The 18,526-nt window shown below is 39.7% G+C and overlaps 2 protein-coding genes and 1 long non-coding RNA gene across 3 annotated transcripts; 1 reads left to right on the forward strand and 2 right to left on the reverse strand.

Annotated features, from left to right (window-relative positions):
* Positions 1 to 78: 78 nt before the first annotated feature.
* LOC310958516 lies at positions 79 to 2,743 on the reverse strand. Its single transcript, XR_014593544.1, has 2 exons — positions 2,291 to 2,743; positions 79 to 1,621 (listed from the first exon to the last, which is right to left on the reverse strand). It is a non-coding gene; the product is annotated as an uncharacterized lncRNA (long non-coding RNA).
* Positions 2,744 to 4,334: 1,591 nt separating this feature from the next.
* Positions 4,335 to 6,468, reverse strand: gsdf (gonadal somatic cell derived factor; the record flags this gene model as incomplete). Its single annotated transcript, XM_083930147.1, has 5 exons — positions 4,335 to 4,475; positions 5,019 to 5,149; positions 5,251 to 5,343; positions 5,452 to 5,606; positions 6,347 to 6,468. The coding sequence occupies 5 exons, from the start codon at positions 6,466 to 6,468 to the stop codon at positions 4,335 to 4,337; spliced, it is 642 nt and encodes a 213-aa protein (XP_083786273.1).
* A 4,326-nt stretch (positions 6,469 to 10,794) lies between these two features.
* On the forward strand, positions 10,795 to 17,383 carry ppef2b (protein phosphatase with EF-hand domain 2b; the record flags this gene model as incomplete). The annotated part of the gene is made up of 17 exons (XM_083929663.1): positions 10,795 to 10,846; positions 10,938 to 10,955; positions 11,175 to 11,302; positions 12,009 to 12,063; positions 12,221 to 12,396; positions 12,488 to 12,602; positions 13,079 to 13,125; positions 13,203 to 13,369; positions 13,509 to 13,545; positions 14,664 to 14,813; positions 14,906 to 15,253; positions 15,385 to 15,570; positions 15,812 to 15,954; positions 16,128 to 16,234; positions 16,347 to 16,510; positions 16,614 to 16,701; positions 17,199 to 17,383. The coding sequence occupies 17 exons, from the start codon at positions 10,795 to 10,797 to the stop codon at positions 17,381 to 17,383; spliced, it is 2,166 nt and encodes a 721-aa protein (XP_083785789.1).
* Positions 17,384 to 18,526: the final 1,143 nt, after the last annotated feature.

Here is an 18,526-nt window from a genome sequence, read left to right on the forward strand (position 1 = left end):
GCCCAGATATTGGTGCTGAAAAAGTCTTTCTCAACATCTAAACGCATAAAGCACAATTAACGTGTTACTGAAAAAAAGGAAAATAAAAGGATTTAATATTTCCACAAACAGTTACAACCATTAACATTTACATTTTTCATTTAACTGAGAACTTTTGCATCACTCGGGTTGCCTTTGAATCCAGCAGAGCACTGATGATGCAGTGCAGATGTTTAATAAACATCTCTTAGCTGGATTCACTCACGCACAGTGATCCGCATTTGCTTCTATCATCAAATGCCATCAAATATCTTCACAACTTAAACAGAGAATAAAACACATGTTTAGTCACATAAATCAAACCTAAAAACAGATGATTTATAAACATCCTTATAAAACAGAACCACAACATGTTGACAATATATATGTATCATTTTCACGATATCTTGGTACTTTACTTGGTGTGACTTAAAAGGACATAAACCAGTAGTAAATAATTATGTTTAATAATTATTTACCCATTGTTATGGATGATTAGATTAGATTATGGTTATAATACCAGCAAGACAGACATTTAGATGAGGTTTTAAGTATGGTAACAATGTTAAACAACCAATATACTGATCACTGTCACAGTGGTGGAATGTAACTAAATACTTTTACTCTACTGTACTTAAATTTGAATAAAAAGTATCATGAAATAGAAAGTACACGCTTTTACTTTTATTCTACTACATTTCAGGGGGAAATATTGTTCTTTTGACTCCACTCCATTTATTTGACAGCTTTACTTTACAAATTATATTTTTGCCTAGAAAACATATAAAGAGCTTAGGAAAAACGATGCGTTGTTGCAGATTAAAGTATCCAACAGTGTATAAAAGTACAGCGGAATTCTGATTGACAGAAGCAAGATTTTTTTTCAACAGTTTATATATATATATTTTTTTATGTTGCTTCACAAATGTGGGGATTTGCTGCTTTTCTGTTTAATATTTGAATCATTTCGAGGTGTGGACTGGTGAAGGTGTCATTTTGGGCTCCAATAACTTTTTACAAACCAAACAATCAGTAAATCAAGAAAATAATCAGTAGATTAAGCAAAAATGACAATAATGTATAGTTTTAAAAATCAACCAACTGCAACAATTCGTTGGACAAAATCTAATGATGTAATATATAATAGTATAATATTCACAGGAGCCATTTTTTAGCTGTGAGTACTGAGTACTTGTATCTTTAAGTAAAAGATTTAGAGTATTTCTTCCATCATTTTATCTGCCACCTTCTTGGTTGGACGGATTTGGTTTTCTCTGCCAGAAGGTGACCAGAAAGGGGGGACATTTAAGAACATTGTCCCCCAGGACATCTTCCTGAGTGACAACCTGAACACAAAATGACGTCCCTGCCTTCTCTGTGCTAAAGTGCGGCGTGACGTCATATCGGAGGCCACAGTTGTCGGCGATTGTGCTGGGGCTGTTGTGTGCGAGCAATATGGTGGCAGTGGGGACAGTGGCTTTGACTTCCAGCCGCGCATGTCCAACTGTAGATACATCCACAGGCAACACCACGTAGGCGCGCTGAAGGCTCTCTCCGATGGTGCACTTGAGCTCCGTAGACCAACAGTATTCCGCGAGGTCTCCTAGGAAGAGAAACTATGTTATGAATGCCTATACACATTTTAGGTGCAAAATAAAAAGTGTTGGATTCACAAATGTTATAGGCGCAGGGTTTGAGAGGGGACACAGGGGATGTTACTGAACTTTGTGTTTTCCTTTACATAAATTTAGACATTTCCACCATAAATTAGTGCAGAAAAAAAACACCAAAATGCTAGAAATTAAGCATTTGATGAGCCTGTGAATGTTCTCATTTGTCCAGGACATCGTTATCCCCAAAGCAATTTCAGTCAAAAGCAACTGGACTTGGTTATTTGTCTAGGAAGACGTTTCACCTCTCATCCAAGAGGCTTCATCAGTTCATGTACCCATCTGACCAGACTGGGACCGGTCCAACTATCTAGTATGGAGATGCTTCAGATTTCATGGAGTACGACTACCAGACCCCCTCCTTAAAATGTGGCCCTCTACTGAAGAAACTAACCACATGCTCTAGGACATAGGAGAACCACTCTTTCTGATATAATTACCACATTTAGCCCAGGGATTACTTTAAGGACAGAAAGTAGGCCTAAACGCCTTTCTTTCTTTGTAAAGGACTTTGGTGCAAAGCTTTTATATAAATGAAATGAACTTGAAAGTTGAAAGTTGAACCATCCTAGAGTTGAAAATGTGACAGAGAGGCTCCTTACCTTCTGTGGAATCTTTCAGCCGTATATTTTGATCGTCCTGGAGTTGCAATTTCTTGATGTATGTCATCCCAGTGCACTCCATCAAACAGTCCGTTATTTGTGTCACTGTGCCGGAGATTGGTTTAAGCAATGCTTCCTTTTCTGAACATTCAGATGCACCTACAGCCAGCAGAAGGGGGGCCAGTAAAACAAGAATCACCCACACAATGAAATATCGACACATTGTGTCCAGAATCAATAAAACATCAAATTGATAGCTCGCTATTGGCCCAGATCTTGCTGTCCTCTTGCAGAATAGTTTCTTTATTGTAGTCCAGGTTCAATATCTTGCTTGCACAACTTAACAGTCATAAGTGAAGACTCCACTGCGGGCAGGAAAAAATGAATAAAAGCCCAAAGTACAAACACGTGCACAGCAGCTGAAAATGTTGAAGAAGTGCGCAACATGTTGCTCTTCCCCTGATCCAGTGTCTGATTTCCTGGAGAACAGTGCCAACATTTCTTTCTCTCCTATTTTCCTCCCTCTAAACTAGCAGGCATGAAATCCCAAATGGCTGGCATTAGAAACAGCTTTAAAATATTGTTCAAAAATCAAACTCCATTGCAGACTTTGATAGAAAAAACAACTAAGAGCAAAAAACTGTTGATTTCAATCATCTTTATTCAAATAATTGGGAACATTTAATCAGAAAATTACAAAGAGTGATGATGCCAAAGCAGTGTTATAAAGCACAATGCATTTTTTTGCATTTGGTCTAAATGTATTGATTAAGTTGAGGAGAAAAATACTTAAAAAAGTAAACGGTGAGGTAACTTTGTAAAGTCAGTAGAAGCATATAATAAATCATGAGAACTTCAAAAAGACATATGAGGAAAAACAAGAACTCTTTATGCATATAAAAGCACACGTTATGTAAATCCCCTAACAGAACAAATAATAAAATAGACGCTGAAATGCTATATTTGTTGTGTTAATCACAATTTAGACACAAATTTATTTGTCGTTATATTGTTTGCAAAGCTTTGATCTGTAATCTAATTACTCTACTGGTCAAAGTAAAAGCACTTACAGTAAGTGAGATGTACAGTTTGTTAAGAGAAAGTATTATCAATTTTTACTGATTACATTTTTACACATTGTAATTGTGATTTCTTTTTACACTTAAAGTTGTTTTGGGGTTTGCAGGGCAGCATTGTCTCCTTTATCTCCCCCTACTTGTTGAAACATGAAAATGCCAATGGATGTTTGTGGAAAAGCACAGATCAGATGTTGTTCGTACTCAGGAGCAGAAACTGATACTAAGTTTTAGGTGCAGGGAGTGGTGAACACAATCTTCTCCTGTTACTCTTCCTGCAAAAATGACCCTCAACGTGGCATGCATATACTTAATTTACAATAAACCGTAGATCTTTTTTACCAACTCAGTTTGCTTTTGCGGATATAATTGATTTCTTGTCCATAAGAGGAAGAAGTCATTTCACAGATCTAAGAGAAAACAAATGTCTGTGTGAGGATTTGGCTCTGCACAGTCTCACATTTTTGCAAAGGAACACACAGTAACAGCTAGTAGCTTAAAATAGCACTCTGAACTCACAAGATTTATTTAAAGATAAACTGGCATGAGTGTCAGCTCACTTCACTTTCAGCTCTTGGTGCATGAGAAATACCATTTAATTATTGGTTAACTGTTAATTTAACACAATAGCACACAAATGTTGATTGTGATTTAACATCAATAACGTGTGATTAAATTATGTCTATCCTTAAAATAATAATTGATTAATTAAATGTTTGGCTGCTTTAACAGATCTGTGCTGAAACATTCTGGTTAGAACGGAGAAACAGGAATGCAAAACTGAGTTCTTGGAGAGACTTTGCTTTGGTTCCCACAGTCAGTGTTGAAAACACACCGTAAGGCAGATAAGTATAGTGGGAGAAGATAGGCCTGCACATAATGTATTATCTAACTTTTCTACATGTTGTGGTTTTGTGTGTGTATGAGGTGGCTCACATACTGAGAGCTATAAAAAAAAAAAAAAAACTTTACTCTGTGCTTGGCAGCTGCAGGTCACCAGGGGCACAGCCGCAGCTGCTGGTCAACTGCATGAAAGAAATGACCATGGTGCCGAATTCATCCACGTAGAGGACAGGCACCTTTTCCTGGATGGGCTTGCAACATGGCACCTGCAGAGAAATAAAGAGCGCAGGAGAAAGACGTGGTAGCACAGTTTGAAACTACTGAACAAGACTAAGTTTGTTTTCCTTTTTTGGGTGATTCATGTCTGGTGGAAATAGTTTTCTCTCCTGTGTGCATCACCTATAGGACTACTGTAAAGTTTAATTTATTCAAGTCAAATTTAGGTGAAGAGAAATCGATGAAGTATTAAAATGTTTATTTTAAAAGAAACTGGTAGGAATGAAAATAGTTAGGTAAAAACAGATGGTGTGTATGAGATTTAATAAAGATGTTATGTCATCTTCTGTTTCCATAACAGACATTTGCTGCAACACTGCAGTCATTTCTGATTGACCAACTCTGGGGAGTGTCTCACCTTGTACTTGGTACATTTGGTATATTTGTGTTGGCAGAAGGAGAAAACAGGCTTATCTTTTGGCAGCTGGTTCACCTCCTGAACACACCAACTTAAACTACAGGCTGTTTATAGCTCCGAAATCAGAAATTTCAATCATTTTATTTCACTATTCAAATGTCCTAGATAATAATACCTGTGAATCGGCATCCTGGACATTGGTGTGGGATGATGGACATTGCACGGCATTCCCTTCAGAGTTGCAGGGTGCACACTGAACGAAGGTAACGCTGGCAGGAAGGATCACCCAGCTGTCCCATCCCAGATCTGGCAAACATAAGAATGTGTATTACAGTAAATGCATTATTATATCTCTTTTTGTCGATATGCATGCATGCACTCTTACATACACACACAATGTTGCATACCTTTCATGAAGATCTCAGAGGCCACAGAACAGCACTTCAGGCTTGTACTGTTTGCAACATCAGGTGACACAGTGTAGCCAGAGGCCGCTGGAACTGGAGGGATATGGGAAAAAAAGACAGAGTGAGTTAGACTGTGGCTGGGTTTGGCTCTCAAAAATGCAGGCTCTACAGTAGTGAGTCTGAATTTTGGGTTCCACTTACCTGCAGTGTCCTTGGCTCTGTGAGGAAGGGTGCTGAGGGTGGTCCTCCATTGTTCTCTGATCCCATCCAGCTGGGCAGGCAGCCGTGGCTCAATCTGCAGGTTCAGAGCCCCGAGGAGTTCCTTTCTGATAGACTGCAACGACCTACCCTGGCACCTGATTTAAATAGTGCATAATATTTAAAGTGATCAAACACACTTGCACACGTTTTTTTTATTTTTATTTTTTACTTTATTTATTTATTTTTACTAGTTAATAGTCTTGTTCTTGTGGGTGTATATTGTCCTCTGATGTCATAGTTTCATGTCTGTTTGCAACCCTTAGTCTTTGGTTAAGTTAAATAAAATGTTAATTCTAAAAGAAAAAAAGATTAAACAGAATCCAACAGAAAAGGAAGAAATTTTAGACATTTCACAAAAATATGTAACACTCCAATCAAGGCCAAAAAAGTGCATTCATTAGTGGCTGCACATGGCAAACACAGTCTCTGAGTACCCTCAATGAACTGTGTAAGCACATTACAGATGTTTGGCTGAACCAAGTGAGAGAAATATTGTGCTGATTAAACTGCGGGAGCTTTAAGAGAACAGTGTGTTACAGCACAATTCTTAGAAGACTAAATGGTCAAAGTGACCCAATACTTTAACCCACATGAAAGGCTTGAAAAGGCAACTGCATTTCAACAACTTCAACAACAACATCAGTACATGAATCTGATCAGACTGTTCAAATGTCTGTAGGACAGTTGAGGAGCTGAACAGGTGAAGTGAAGACAATTGTGTTGATTGGCACCTGACAAGCATTTTTGTCCAAAGACAAAGACTAACTCTTTCTCAAATGTTCAGTGCATACAAAATTAAGTTATATTACATAGATACACAAAGTTTGATACCGACCTGTGATGGATGACAGGAGAGTTAGAAGTGCGTGCAGGTTCTTCCTTGGATGGCTGCAAGACAAATGCAATCACCACTGAAGAGCCCAGAAGCATCATCACGACAATGAACGCAAAGGACATGGTGCATGAGCTGGGTGGTCAGACTAAAGATCAACTGCTTTCGGAGGCGGACTCGTGGCGGACTTATGCTGCGGTTGGTACTGTGCGTCTAGTTGGAGGATGAGATTAAGTAGGAATGACCAGACAGCAATGCTGCACTAGGTTTGTCAGGGCCTGGGAACCTGGGTTTTTATCTTTCTGTAACCCGGCTTGGCCTTGAGATACTTAACATTGTTGTCTTGTCCGGTGTTGTGTGAAAAAGAGCAAGGAGGACGATCCAGGAGAGACAGAGAGAGGTCTCTCCTGACTAGACTGAAGACAAACAGACAGGAATGAGAGCTGGGAGGAAGGTAAAAAAGAGAATGGTATAGGGTAACAGGCATACCACATTACGACATAAATATTGTTTCAGTTCACGGAACAGTATGCTCTGCAGAGTAAAGGTTTTGATATTGCGCCCCCACGCTTCGATGGTGATGGTGAGAACAGCAAGCATGCCAGTATCTTTAATAAAGTGAATTAGCGATGACTGAACCTCATGCATGAATCATACAGCAATAATAGCCTGAGTTTACACATGATCCATAACGATGAAGGTACAGAAAATAGAAGTACATGGAAAAATAGCATAATAAAGAGCTCATGCCTTATTTGAGAGAAGCCAAGCTCCCCCTGCCTCTCCTGAAGTTCCCACCCTATACAGGTGTATGTAATGGAGAGGACACTGACTGAGTGTATATTGTTTTTCAGCTTGTTTCAGCTCTTCACTGAGCTAAATATTCAAACACAGAATGTGTGTGCTGCTCCATCAAATGAGAAAAGCTAGGCGTCTTGTGCTTAATTCTTTACTCATATTTACTCCAAAATTCCCCCCTGAAGTATTTGGTATTTTTGGAGACTTAATGAATCAATGTTTGGCTGCACAGCATTGGTCTGTGATGCGGTTTAATGGGGTTTAATAACTTAACTCCCATTCAGAGAGGGCAAAAGCCACCAAAGCATCTGAAACTAATTTATTTCAACCCCTGTGTTTGAGCCCAACATGAAAGGAAGGGTTTTCTGCTGATAAACATAATAACAATATCATCCCCCTGCAGTTGTCATTCAAGGACAGGATGTGGAGGGAGAGAAATGTAACAAACAGCAATAATGGGTACTGCGTGATGAGAGAGAATGAGCTTGGCAGCGTTGACAGGGCTGTGAGCCAGTGAGGGTTTGAGGCACGCAAGGAATGGAAACTTCAAGCCCTTCCTCGAACTCTCACTGAGGCCTTAACTGGGTTTCAGCAAACTCTCCCATGTAGCCCAAAAAACAGTTTGTCTGCTGCAGTGGGTATTAAATTATAATTCATCAACGCTGCCACAGGAAATCTTGGTATGAGGCAAGCTAATACAAGTTTCTTTTGTGGCCAGTGTTATTCATCCCTGCTGCAGAAACCTGGTTTTCTTAGTGTATGTTTTCGTGTACTTTTTAAGATATCTAGTTTATGCAAACCTACCATTTTTATCAACCATAGTTTTTGGCATTCTATATTACCGTATTTTCCGGACTATAAGTCGCACCAGCTAAAAAATGCGTTATGAAGAAGAAAAAAAAAACTGATTTAAGTCACACTGGACTAGAAGTCTCATTTTTTGGGTCCGTTCTCTAATATAGAGGTGCTCGCTCCAAACTTTCTTTCTGCTGCTCCATTACTGTGTTTTGTTTTAACGAACATGTGAAATTATATATTTTAATATATAAGTCGCGCCTGAGTTTAAAGCCAAACCATGAAAAAAAAGTGTGACTTATAGTCCGAAAAATCTGGTATATACATTTGGATCACACCCTGTTTGCGCCTTAATGTTATCTATTCTTTTTTACATTTTGCATCTACTGTTATCTTTAGTTTTCTGTTTGTTTGCACTCTCACAACTCTGTTTTTGTAACCGCTGCACGGTAATTTCCCTCCGTCATGAATACAATTTTACTGCTCTATCTATCAGTCATTTTTCTATCAGAGTGCTTTCACCTGTGATACTTTAAGTACATTTTGCTGATGATATCTTTGCACTTTGTTTAACTTTTACTTCTGTATCTGAATGTGTTCCTTCCTGTCAAATCACTTGTAACCCTAAAGCACTTGGCACTCGTCCTTGGTAACAACTTATCTGGGCATCATGACATAAAATATGTAATACAGGTCTCAACAACACTGTGAAGATCTCAGTTCTTAAACTATTACCAAGTCTTCATACATACTTTGTTCTCTAATTCTGATCTGCAGTGCTTATAGACCTTTTCAACGGAATTCCATTGCTAGGCAACAGCCTTGGTCCTTATTAACTTCCTGTCAGCTGATGTCATTCACATTCACTGCAACAGGAAATAAATCTGGACACATTTGCCACTTTAAAAAGGTCTGTATATTTGGATATACAGTACATGCAGGGGATTTCATACATAACTGTAATATGACGGACAATTCTTGCTTTTATTTTGGTGGTTTGGGTCTTTTCATGGGATTTGTTGACACTAATAAAAAGTATTAAATATTGCCAGACAAAGCCTTCGAGCACACACATATTCTCATGCATCTATCTCTGTGAGGACACTCATTTGACAATGCAATTCCTAGACCCTTGCCCTCACCATCACAACTAACTAAATGTCTAACTCCAACCCTTACCCTCACCTAAACTTAATTCAGACCTGAACCTTAAAACAAAGTCTTAACCTCCAGATAGGCCTTTGAAAAAGTGAGGACTGAAGTAGAGGTCCTACCAATGATAGTTGGTCAAGTACACACACACACACACACACACACACACACACACACACACACACACACACACACACACACACACACACACACACACACACACACACACACACACACACACACACACACACACACACACACACACACACACACACACACACACACACATGCACGCACACACGCACGCACACACACCTGGGGTCACTTTGAGATACTGACCTCCTGTAACCATGCATGAACGAGGAATGTCCTTGAGTATCAGACACCTCCCACCACTTCCTTGTTGAAGTACAGCTGGGGGTCACACCCGGACAGCTGCTGTTGGCCGGGATCACAATGAGCCTTTATAAACACATGAAGGACTGTGGAGGATGCAACGTGCAGATGTTCTACAGGCAGACAACAAAGAGAACATTCTTGAAATTAATTAAACCCACAAAAAAAACGTTGTAGCAAGATACAGATGTTACATTACCAGCAATTGACCTGTGGGAAATATTACTATAGTGATACATTTCAAACTGCAAGTCTTCACAACAAGACTTGAACATAACAAGTGCAGATAGATAGAGCACCTGAATGTAATATAATTCAATCTTTGGCTTAACTTTGTTGATGGAATCTCTCTACACCCACACATGTTTATCGAGCTGCTTCATATTTATAAATGTATCAATTCCACACCATGGAAATTCACGTTTCCAGGGTTCAGGGTTTTGATTACCTGCAAAAAGAGATGGTATTATGTTATAACCTAAAATTTATAAGTAGTTATAACTAAAATTGTTTCATAACACCAGAAGGGTAAGAACTTAAATTATATTTATATTCTATAACTATTTGTTGTGAAAGAAATAAGGATACAACTTCAATTTCAAAATCATTCTCTAGATATGAGTAGTGGAGACAGAAATGGTATATGATTGTTATTCTGACGTGTGTTTATGTACACATACTTCATGCCACCCCTGCATAAATCAGTACAGTACATTATAATGCAGTATATACTGTATATAGTCATATATGAGTCACAGCGAAGACACCGGTCTTGAGCCGAGGCAATCACAACCTACTTGATGCCCTTTATTAGAGCCTTCATCTGTTTACTCGGCGTAGATGCCAGCCGTAGTAAGGTTTAATCCTAATCCACTTGTTTTGTTTAAGTGATCACGGGGCCTGTCCAAGACACTTGGCTCTGCTACTCACAAGCCTTTAGCCAGTGCTGTGCTTGTGATGGATGGGAGTGTGTTGCTGCTGAGAGGGGACATCCAATTACAACTTTACAGCACTTGGGACCTGTGCTGCTTCGCCTGGGAAATGGAAAAGTCAGAGCGATAACGCATACTTCATTTTTGAAGGTGCACATGAATTGAAAGATGGTAATGAAAGAAATGTAACGTGGCCAGGTAAGGTTCCTTTGCGCCAATATGATGCTTTGTTTTCATTTGGCTGCTGACTGTTCTGTTTTACAATACAGTAAATTTAGAAGAATGTGTTTTACTGTATATAGAAATCTATTATTAAACTATTCCCAGGTTGCAAAATGACACTTTCTTCATCTCTGACAGTGAAAAAAGCAAAGGGTCATGGGATGTGGCATGGGAAAATCTCAACTACAGCTGAAGAAATGTGACAAAGGTGCGACCTTTATATTAATCATTCTAGTGAGAAGTCAAATGTTCCTTTTTACTGTAATAACTCAATGTCAGTGTCATTTTTTCATTTCAAGTGAGCATCTCAGTTCCAGGTAAATATGTCTCTTATTTCATCACGTATCTGTGAACAAAAGTCTCAAATAGCAGTGTTTTACTAACTTTTGCACACTCACTCTTCCCTGCACTCTGTGAAGCTGCCATTGGTAAGTCTTCTAGTGTCAACCTGACATACTGACTAATTGTATCGGTGGTGGAAAGTTACCTCTGCATGGTTACGGCCAAGCGCTTCCTTCTTCTCTCACAATCTTCAGCAATCCGAGCGGCTCTGTTAATCCAGCGCTGGTACCGTCAGTATGTTGCCCGGCTGGAGGTGAGACGCAGGTGCACGTGGAATATCTTCCAGTCTATTGAATATGCAGGTCAGCAAGACCAGATCAAGGTGAGGTCACACAGTTTTAAACACTTTAGGGAGAAGGTTTGCAGAATTTTAATATCTAATTTGCATTCTCCACAGTGACAAGACTATTGTTTTGCGATGCTAGCAGCATAGTGGATGGCAATGTTAGTTCGTCAGGCAGTAAGTTAGAAATATCTCCACCACTGTTGGATGTATTGCCACAAAGTTGTGACCAGATATTCATGATCCCCAGAGGTTTGATCCTTGGTGATCCCTTGACTTTGCCTTCTCGCACCACCATGAGTTGGAAATTTGTGGATTTGATTGAAAAAATCTCAATCACTACAAGACTGATTGCTATGATGTTTGATACAGACATTTATGGTCCCCAGAGGATAAACCGTAATACGTCAGTCACTTTTCATCTAGAGCCAACTTTGGGTCAACATTTCATGTCTAATACTTACGACCAAAAATATCTGAATTCTATTAATATCTTAGCTGGACTTAATGTTTAAAACTTATGACATTTTAGCATGCTAACACTTTAACATAAGATGGGGAACATTATAAACATTATACCTGCTAAACATCACCATGATCGCATTCTCATTGTGAGCTTGTAACACGCTGACGTTAGTATTCAGCTCCAAGTAGAGAGCTGCTAGCATGGCTGTAACTTCTTCTAATTTTTTTTTGACAATGCAAATACACTTTAATTTTCAAATTCTGTTTTTTCTTCCTGCAGCTCTACAACTTTTTTGGTTTCTTGATGGACCACTTCACCCCAGCCTGCAGTGAAAGTGAGACCAACTCTTAACTCCTGTTTAATTCACTGACTCGTAGGTTTCATTAGATTACTGACAGTGAGCTAATCTGAGCTCAACCGGTCTACTCTCTGCTGAGAAACGTCATGTGTCTGTCCTCACTCATCCACTTCCCTCTCTGCCTCCGATACAGGAAACCTAATATCTCACATCTTCCGTGAGAATGAAATCTGTCGTGACACAGAATGGGAGAGATATTTTTGCTACAAGAGCATTGAAGTAACCGATAGCTACAGCGGCCCTCATCTGACTTTCCCCATGACCTTCTGCGGGGTGTCGAAGCTGGTGGAGGCCTTCAAGCACAAACAAGTAAGCGCACATAAAGTGCTCTCATGGCAGATACTCAAAGCAGACATAGTATCTAATGGTTGCCTTATTCATCCTCGTTTTTTCCTAGTAGCAGCTTCATGCTCGATATGTTCTGCAGCTTCTTGGAGAGACTTGGAGACTTCTAAGAATACTTCCAAACATCAGCCAAGTCTCGGCCTGCCACACCACACCGATTACAATATGCGGTATGCACCACACCTTTCCCAGTAGTGGAAGAAGTTCTCACAAAGAGTAAACGTAGTAATACCACAATGTAAAAATGATTATGTTACAAGTAAAAGTCCTGCATTCAAACTGTTATTAAAGTAAAAGTACAAAAGTATCAGCATCAAAATATACTTAAATATTAAAGAAGAAAGGCACTTATTGTGCAGATATACTTTTCATACTATATATATATATATATATATATATATAAATATATCTAACACAATATTGTCAGCAACACACTCTCAAGATCAACACTCTCTCTGCCTCAAAATATACTTAAGAACAGTATTTGAGTAAGTGTACTTCGTTACATCCCACCACGGGCCTTTCCTCTACAAACTTTGCTCTGATATTTTGTTGCACATTCTTTTTTTAATGCCCTTGAAACATTCAGCGTGATCTCACACTGTCAAATATTATTACATTATTAATACATTTATCCCCTTTCCAGGAGATTTACATGGGCACCTTGAAGACCTGCTGTTGATATTCTATAAGGTATTCACAATCCCTAAGCAAATCATCATAAATTATCATTCATTTTCACTCAACACCTTTAAACTCAATCTGTCTAGAACGGTTTTCCGTCCTCTGAGAAACCGTACGTCTTCAATGGAGACTTTGTGGATCGCGGTAAAAACTCTTTAGAGATCCTGCTCATCCTGTTTGGCTTCCTGCTGGTCTATCCCAATGATGTCCATCTGAACAGAGGGAACCATGAGGACCACATTGTTAACCTGAGGCAAACTGCTTTCCTCTTCTTAGTTTTAGCTGTTTTTTCAGACCGTTTTCTTTGTGTTAACGGTTTTATAAAGTGGATTTATGTCAATCTACAGCTGATGTGTACACTAATCTAATTGTTTGTTTTATGCTTTCTCCAGATATGGTTTCACAAAGGAGGTTTTGGGGAAATATAGGGTAGGTTGTGTGTATATTGCTTTAACCTCACTATTACAGTGCTCTTAGCCAAAATGAAAAAGTAGCAATGCCACATTTATAAAATACTAATAAATGCTCTGCATTTAAAATCATCACTAGCATCTGCAAAATGTACTTATAGTATCAAAAGTAATGCAAATGGAACATGTAACTGTTATACTGTTACATATTACATTATTGTACAATCATTACTGACACATAAATGTCTAAGTGACGTTTTTATGTCATAGCAGGTGGAGGTGTAGATACTTTATTATTTCATGACGTTTAACCTACAGCGATGCATCGTGTATCAACTATAGCTGTCAAATAAACGTAATGGAGTAAAGATTTCCCTCCAAAATGTAGTTTGTTAGAAGTGTAAAGTAGCATCAAATGGAAATAGTTCAGTTGTGCACAAACCACAGGCACTTCTATTTTCACCTCATTCAAGCCTGCATGTGTAAAAGTAACCTTCAGATTGTAACTTTTTCAGTCCGCGTGATCCGGGCTGTAGACACTTCTTAAGGCCTGAAAGAATACTAAAAAATGTTTTTTACTGTTTGTCTACCAGCAGCATTTTGATACACCACGTCTGACTCCCACAGAGAAGTTGCTTAAATGTGTTATTTCAGAATCAGCTTTGTTGGCCAAGTACGTGCACTCATACAAGTAATATGACTCTGTTCTGTTGTTGCTCTCAATGTACACAGAAATAGACATACAGCTAAAAACAAGGACAACAAAGCTGAACAAAGTAAACATTAGGTTGAGAAATATTCACTATTTTTACTGTTTGTCAACAAATCTCATGAAAAGACCAAGTAAATTGATCAATAAGTATCATCTTTGCAACCAAAGCCTGATACATTTTATTCCTCATTGCCACAGCCCTCCTTTGTTGTCCCATAACTATTAAAAACACTGGGTGGCATGTTCTTTCATTATGGTGAAAATTTAGTTAGTCGAACATACAGTCCTGCTGGCGTTATTACTCACAAGTTTACCAAACGCGCAGAAATCCACACCTAAAATGACCAAATTAATAAGATCAGGAGATTATAATAATTATTCCTCTAACTGTATGCAAGTCACCATAAACTTGACTTGGTCTGCAGGTGCATGGCAAGAAGATCCTGAAGCTTCTCCAGAAGATTTTCAGCTGGCTGCCTCTGGCCACAGTAATTGACAGCAAGGTTCTGATTGTGCATGGTGGGATCTCTGACAGGACAGACCTCAACACGATAGCCAGAGTGGACAGACACAAAGTAAGAGAGGCCTTCAGTGTTTGGTGTGTGTATTTTACAGCCAGCAGATAAATCAAGTGTATTTAATCTGTGTTTATTTTGAATGTGCGTAGTATGTGTCAGCTCTCAGGCCTCCCAAGCCGACCCATCATGCAGTCAATGGCAGTATGACTCGGACAATGAATAACAGGGATGTCGGAGGACCAGAGGAAGGTCGGCGTCGAGTGTGTTCTCTCACTTACCACAGCTCAACACCGGTTTACAGGCACGTCCTCCCGCGGCGCTCGCTCCACAGCCCGCCCATTAACAGTCAGCACAACTGGTCGTTGGAAGAGGAGCTGAAAAGGAGGCGCAGGCTTGCTGGGTTAGACCAGTCCTACGGAGAACTGAAGACGTCTGGTTCTGATTCAGACCCGGAGTCTGAAGAAACAACAGAGACAGACGTGGATGAGTGGAAACAAGTAAGTGACAGGAAGGATGTTGGAGCACAGTGGTTGCTACGGTTTGGGCAACAGTAAGTATGTGCATGCCACAGTGCCACATAAAGCACATATTTTAACATTTCCTCACTATGATTAACTCGGCCCCCCAGATAGTGGACATGTTGTGGAGTGACCCAATGCCCCAGAATGGCTGCGTTCCCAATGAGGTGCGAGGTGGAGGATGCTACTGGGGGCCAGATGTCACTGAGGAGGTGCTGGGCAGACACAACCTCCACCTCCTCATCCGCTCCCATGAGTGCAAACAGGAAGGCTATGAGTTCTGCCACAACCGCAGGGTGAGCGCAATAGACACACAGGAGGTGGAGTTTAAAGGGATATGTCAGTTTTTTTTAAATAAGGTTGTATGAGGTACTTATCTATAGACAGTGTGTTACCTACAGTAGATGGAAACATGTCATTTTGATGTGTTTGAGTATAACGGGACAAAATGTGCAAAATGACTTGGCAGCAATCAGTAATCAATTACTCACAGAGTAAGCATTAGCAAACTTACCAACCGTCTTCTGTTGCATTCAGGTGCTGACTATTTTTTCAGCATCTAACTACTATGAGGTAGGCAGCAACAGAGGAGCCTACATCAGAATGGGCCCTGATCTGGTCCCGCACTTCATTCAGTATCAGGCCAGCAGGACATGCAGAGAGCTCACACTGAGACAAAGGTACGAGGCTGCAGAGAATTCAAGTTAAAACTGTTAAAGAAAACAATCAAATGTATGTCCCATAAACATTTAAACACTTTCAGCACATGCTCAAATTATAATCAGTTAATTTCCCAGTGATTCGGAGATTTATGCAGTAGACATACAAATGTTTCTCTCTACCTCTTTGCCAGTGTTGGGTGGACAGAGAGATCAGCTCTGCAAGCTCTGAGAAAACAACTATTTGTACACAAGTCCGATCTCATCAGTGCCTTCCAGGCGTTTGATCCTAACAACAAAGGTACTGTGCAGCTGTGATGGATTTTGACACGTTAACGCAACAGAAGAACGATTCTTGTGTCAGTATATCAGGATGTAAATATCTCCACTGTATGTTTCTGTCTTTGTCTCAGGGGTGATCTCTCTAATGCACTGGGCCAGCGCCACAGAGAGTGTACTGAATTTAGGTCTGCCCTGGAGGGTGCTGCGCTCTCAGCTTGTCAGCAGCACCCAGGAGGGCATGGTGGACTACCAGCAGTGGATAAGGGAGCTCTCAATCACTGAGCCCAAACTAGAGGTCAGCCTTATACGACGAGTGTCTAATGTCCATCTTTCTCACCGTTTATTTCCGACACACGCAGTTGCAAAATCTTAATCGATTTGTCTCTCTGTCATTTCAGATCTCAGATAACAGCATCCTGGAAACTATGTACAAAAACCACTCCAACCTGGAAACCATCTTTCGAATCATAGACACAGACCACTCAGGTCAGTTAGATGCTGCGCATGGATCCCAGACACGAGCTCAGTGTCTTTCTCTCATTTATAGCCTGGCTGGCAGCATGACTTAAGGGATGTCGGCCGGCAGAATTCACCACTTTGGTCCAGACTGTAATATCTCAACAACTTTAAATTTGGCTGCAGTGAAATTTTGTACAGAGGATGAACCCCTACCGACTTTGTTCATGCTGCTGATTTTTCATCTAGTGCCATGAGCAGGCCCAAGTTTACCCAACTGCAAAATAGATGTTCAACATACAACCATACTATTTAGCATTTTAAGGGGCAGCTGCAGTATGTACAAACAATACTCTACAGTTAAAGCGTGAAAAAATAAAATAATTCTATTTATCAAACACAAATATTATGTCATTAAGGTCTTTCTGTATATCTAAACATACACTTTCTTTGGAAGGGAATCAACAAAATGGTGCGCACACACAATACAGATTTTCTATGTTACAAATCCCCTTTTTTTCTTCTAGGTTTGATCTCTTTCGAGGAGTTTCGTCAGACCTGGAAACTCCTGAGCTCTCATCTTCAGACAGAGATCAGTGACGAGGCAATCGCAGACTTGGCCCAGAGCATCGACTTCAACAAGGACGGGAGCATCGATATTAATGAGTTCATGGAGGCTTTCCGGCTGGTGGACATCTCTGCACATACCTGAGCGCCTGGTCCAGGAGCTGCGGCTCAGAGAACACCCAGAACTGTCTTGGATAGGCTTGTTCACCTGGATACACTTATGGAAATGAACATGTTTAGTAGTATCTCATCCATTTGACCTGTGTGGACCATCCTAGATCTTTCATACCAAAGACTTTTGGTTGATTTTTTCCAATTTTTCAATATTTATTTGAGACGTTGGTGTATCTTAAGGATTTATGTGTGTAACTTAATGATCAACCTTATTAAAGACATAAATCACATGTGATGCTGTCTTTGCCTTTCATATTGAGTGTGTTTGTGCAATTTCATACATTGAAATCTGTGTACAGGTCTTGGGTGGTTCCACTGTACATATAAAGGCTTTTGTGATGTGGAAAGTCTGATAAATGTCCCCAAGTGATGTCCCTTGAGTTAGCATTGGTTGGCGCTGAAAACTACAAGACTGAAAATGAAAACTGGATGTGTGGAGTAAGAAAAAAGAGAGCTCACCAGACTGCTCGGCTCTGTTTGAAGCTAGCAGCTCATCATTAGCCGTTACTAGCATAATGCACCTGAATCTCTGACAGAGCCGTGAGTGGTCAAGGAAGAAGATGGGAATAAAAAAAGACAATATATCTGGTTCTTCTTTCTGTTATAAACTCATGGAGCTTGATCAATGAGAACGCAGCACTACCTGAGGATAAAATTTAAAATATTAAGGGAATGGTGTTCAATAGGCTGTTAAAGGTAAAATTAAAGCATTCAAATGTATGCATGAGTGTTAAAAACATTAGAAATAAAACACAGCGTTTGTTATTAATAACCATAATTTGTTTTGTTGTAATTTGGGCTCTTGACATAAAACAGAAGAGCCCAAATTGGCTTTTTGTAAGATATAGAGGTATTATTATTATTATTATTATTATTGAGTACTGAGCCATTACTGTAGATGTTCATGTTGTGGTCTACATCATGTATTTGCTTATTTAAAGTACAACAATACGCATCATTTTATCGGTTTTAAATGTGACATATTTTCTGCAAAACTAGTCATCAGTCACTACTTCCGCAGTCTCCTTTACGTCTGCACGTGCTCTGGAAAACTGTGTGTAATTCAGACGGGATATCAGTGATGACTACAAGAGGGGAAGGGGATATAATCTTA

The sequence above is a fragment of the Echiichthys vipera genome (genome assembly GCF_963691815.1).
Source record: "Echiichthys vipera genome assembly, chromosome: 16".
Classification (NCBI taxonomy): Eukaryota; Metazoa; Chordata; class Actinopteri; order Perciformes; family Trachinidae; genus Echiichthys; species Echiichthys vipera.